The sequence below is a fragment of the Solanum tuberosum genome, unplaced genomic scaffold, assembly GCF_000226075.1.
Source record: "Solanum tuberosum cultivar DM 1-3 516 R44 unplaced genomic scaffold, SolTub_3.0 scf00588, whole genome shotgun sequence".
Lineage (NCBI taxonomy): Eukaryota > Viridiplantae > Streptophyta > Magnoliopsida > Solanales > Solanaceae > Solanum > Solanum tuberosum.
Window position 1 is genome coordinate 185,356 of NW_006239502.1, and position 3,177 is coordinate 188,532.

Sequence of the window (3,177 nt, forward strand, 5' to 3'; positions counted from 1 at the left end):
TCCACTTTAATGATGCTTGTGTGGCTGCATTTCAGTGTTTGAAAGAAAAACTAATATCCACTCTGATTATCATCAGCCCCAATTGGTCAGAATCTTTTGAGTTAATGTGTGATGCCAGCAGTATGGCACTTGGGGTTGTGTTGGGGCAAAATCGCAACAAACTATTTCACCTAATCTACTATGCAAGCAAGACTATAAATAGTGCCCAACAAAATTATACGGTCACCGAACAAGAGTTGCTTGCGTAGTCTATGTATTTGAAAAATTCAGGGCATACTTGCTAGGCACCAAAGTAATTGTAAACACTGATCATGCTGCACTCCGTTACTTGATGGCAAAGAAAGATGCAAAACCACGATTGATTAGGTGGGTACTATTATTACAAGAATTTGATTTTGAGGTAAAAGGTCGAAAAGGATGTGAAAATCAAGTGGCTGATCATTTATCAAGGTTGGAAGCAAGGGTGAATGTTGAGCATGAGGTTCACATAGACGACTTTTTCCCTGATGAGCGGGTGTTTGCAATATCCTTCAAACATACGCCATGGTATGCAGATTTTGCAAATTACATTGTGTGTGGGCTGATGCCGGATGAGTTGACCTTTTACCAACAGAAAAGATTCCTGTTCGATGTTAAAAAGTACTTTTGGGATGAACATTACTTGTTCCGAGAGTGTGCTGACCATGTCATCAGAAGGTGTGTTCCGGAAGAAGAAGTGGTAGAAATTCTCCATGCTTGCCATATATCTCCAGTGGGAGGTCACCATGGTGGTATTCGCACCGCCGCTAAAGTTCTCCAGAGTTGATATTATTGGCTGTCACTCTACAAGGATGCACATGAGTTTACTAAGAAATGCTCTAAATGTCAGCAGCAAGGCGGAGTGTCTAGAAGACACGAATTACCTCTCACTCATATTCTAGAGGTCGAGCTATTCGATGTATGGGGGATCGATTTCATAGGCCCATTTGTTAGCTCGTTTGGAAATAAATATAACTTAGTGGCTATAGATTATGTTTCCAAATGGGTGGAAGCCATCGCACTTCCAAACAATGAAGGAAAACGCGTTGTCCAATTTCTGAAACGCTACATCTTTGCAAGATTTGGCACTCCGAGAGAAATCATTAGCGATGGGGGATCCCACTTTTGCAATAAGTGGTTCTCAATGGCACTAAGTAAATATGGGGTGAAACACAAAGTGGCAACCCCATACCATCCCCAAACAAGTGGCAAAGTCGAAGTGTCGAATCGGGAAATATAAAGCATCTTGGCAAAGACAGTAAATGTCAATAAAACTGATTCGTCTAGGAAACTCGATGATGCACTATGGGCATATCGAACTGCTTACAAAACGCCTATCAGGATGTCTCCATATCAGTTGGTTTATGTTAAGGCTTGTCATTTGCCCGTTGAGTTAGAACACAAAGCATTGTGGGAATTGAAAGCTTTAAATTTGGACTGGTCAAAAACTTCAAGGGAGAGAGCAGAGCAGCTGAATGAACTGGATGAATTTAGACTCAGATCATATGAAAGTTCAGCCATCTATAAAGAGAAGATGAAGAAATGGTATGATGCTCGGATACTCAAGCGAGACCTCAAGGTAGGATATTGGGTTCTGCTATACAACTCGCGACTTAGACTCTTCCCCGGAAAGCTCAAATCCAAATGGTCTGTACCGTTTAGAGTAACATTATAGTTCATCAATGGTGCCATAGAAGTTGAAGATCAGGAAGGACCTCCATTTACAGTGAACGGTCAATGTCTGAAATTGTATCTGGGGGATTGTGAAGAGATTTTGTTGGTTGAAGTGGTATATTTGTAAGACGCCTGAAGGCGCTAATGTGTCGTGCCACGACGTTAACTAAGGCATTGTTTGGGAGGCAACCCAAAATCCCTTTAATTGCTTTATTTTTATTATTATCAGTACTTATTTCCTGGTAACAAAATGGTATGTTGCTTGTCCAGGTGAAAGTATGCGAAGTGTTTGAAAAATTGAAGGATGGCAAACAATAGATCATGTCAGCGAGTCACCGAAGGGGTCGGTGAATCCGAACTTATACGCCATTTGACTCAAGACATCGTCAACACTAAAGCCTGTAAAACTTGGTGAGATTTGGAAATTATTTGTGAATCGCCAACAAATTCGGCAATCACGATGAAAACTACCGTTTGGACCTTCACAATGACTGAAGATTCTGTAAAACTCGGCGAGTCGAGTGGTCACTCAGCGAATCGCCAAGAGGTTCGGCGATTAGAACTAATGTCGCCGAATGGGCGACAAACTGGATAGTCTTTGCTAGCTAAAGCATTTCTAAAGCCATCTGAGCAGCATAAAGGCCTCACTTTGATTGCCTAAACTGTGATATATTGTTCTCCAATGCATCGAGTAGACTTAATGTGCAAGGGGTACATACCTTTGGAGCAACTCATGATTTAGATGATATGAGTAAGACTAACCTCGTTATAGCAGCTGAAGCAGAGCAACAGAGTCAGGAGGGAGACACACCGGGTACTGATGCCCAGACAGATGAAGCAACCTATTAGCCAGGATACCCTCTTGACCTTCCTCTCTATCCTTCGTTATCTTTAAAATCGTGGTTAATTTTATATGCATCTGAGGACAAATGCTTTTTATTTGTGGTGGGGTGAGGCCCACCTTTTGTGTGCTATTTGATATCCGTATTTTGTGATTATATTTGGGTTGTTCTGTTTTAAATTGTGTTAATACTGCTTTCTGTGGATTTTGAGCTTGTGGCCCCGCTTATTTTTAATTGCAAAATGATTTCCCCTTCCAAAAAAAATTGAATTTTTCGCACATTTTTGCCACCCCTCGTGAGTTGAATGTGGTTGTTCTTTTGCAAAAAATTGAGTCTCAGTTTCGATCAATATCGATGACTTGAATAGTGCTCTCATTTGAATGAACATGAATGTACGACTACGATGAGGCCAAATGAAGTTGTATAAACTATATGTGAACTCTTTGCATCTCGTTGTGATTAGCCATTTATCGAATTGATTCTCTTGTAATGACCATTGCACACTAGCGAAAGTATGTAGTCTTGTTTGATTTATGTGTTGATGCCTTGTGTGATTAGCTTGCTTTGAACCATGCATGAATAAACCTAGAATTTGCCATGTTAGTCTGATTGATTTAGAAAGGTGTGCTCTTGAGATGATCTT

General features: G+C 40.7%; 1 protein-coding gene across 1 annotated transcript; it reads left to right on the forward strand.

The window, feature by feature from the left end:
- The first annotated feature begins 1,360 nt into the window (after positions 1-1,360).
- Positions 1,361-2,010, forward strand: LOC107058652 (uncharacterized). Its single transcript, XM_015304626.1, has 3 exons — positions 1,361-1,597; positions 1,694-1,807; positions 1,963-2,010. Exons 1-3 carry the CDS (start codon positions 1,361-1,363, stop codon positions 2,008-2,010), a joined length of 399 nt encoding a protein of 132 aa, XP_015160112.1.
- The last annotated feature ends 1,167 nt before the right edge of the window (positions 2,011-3,177 follow it).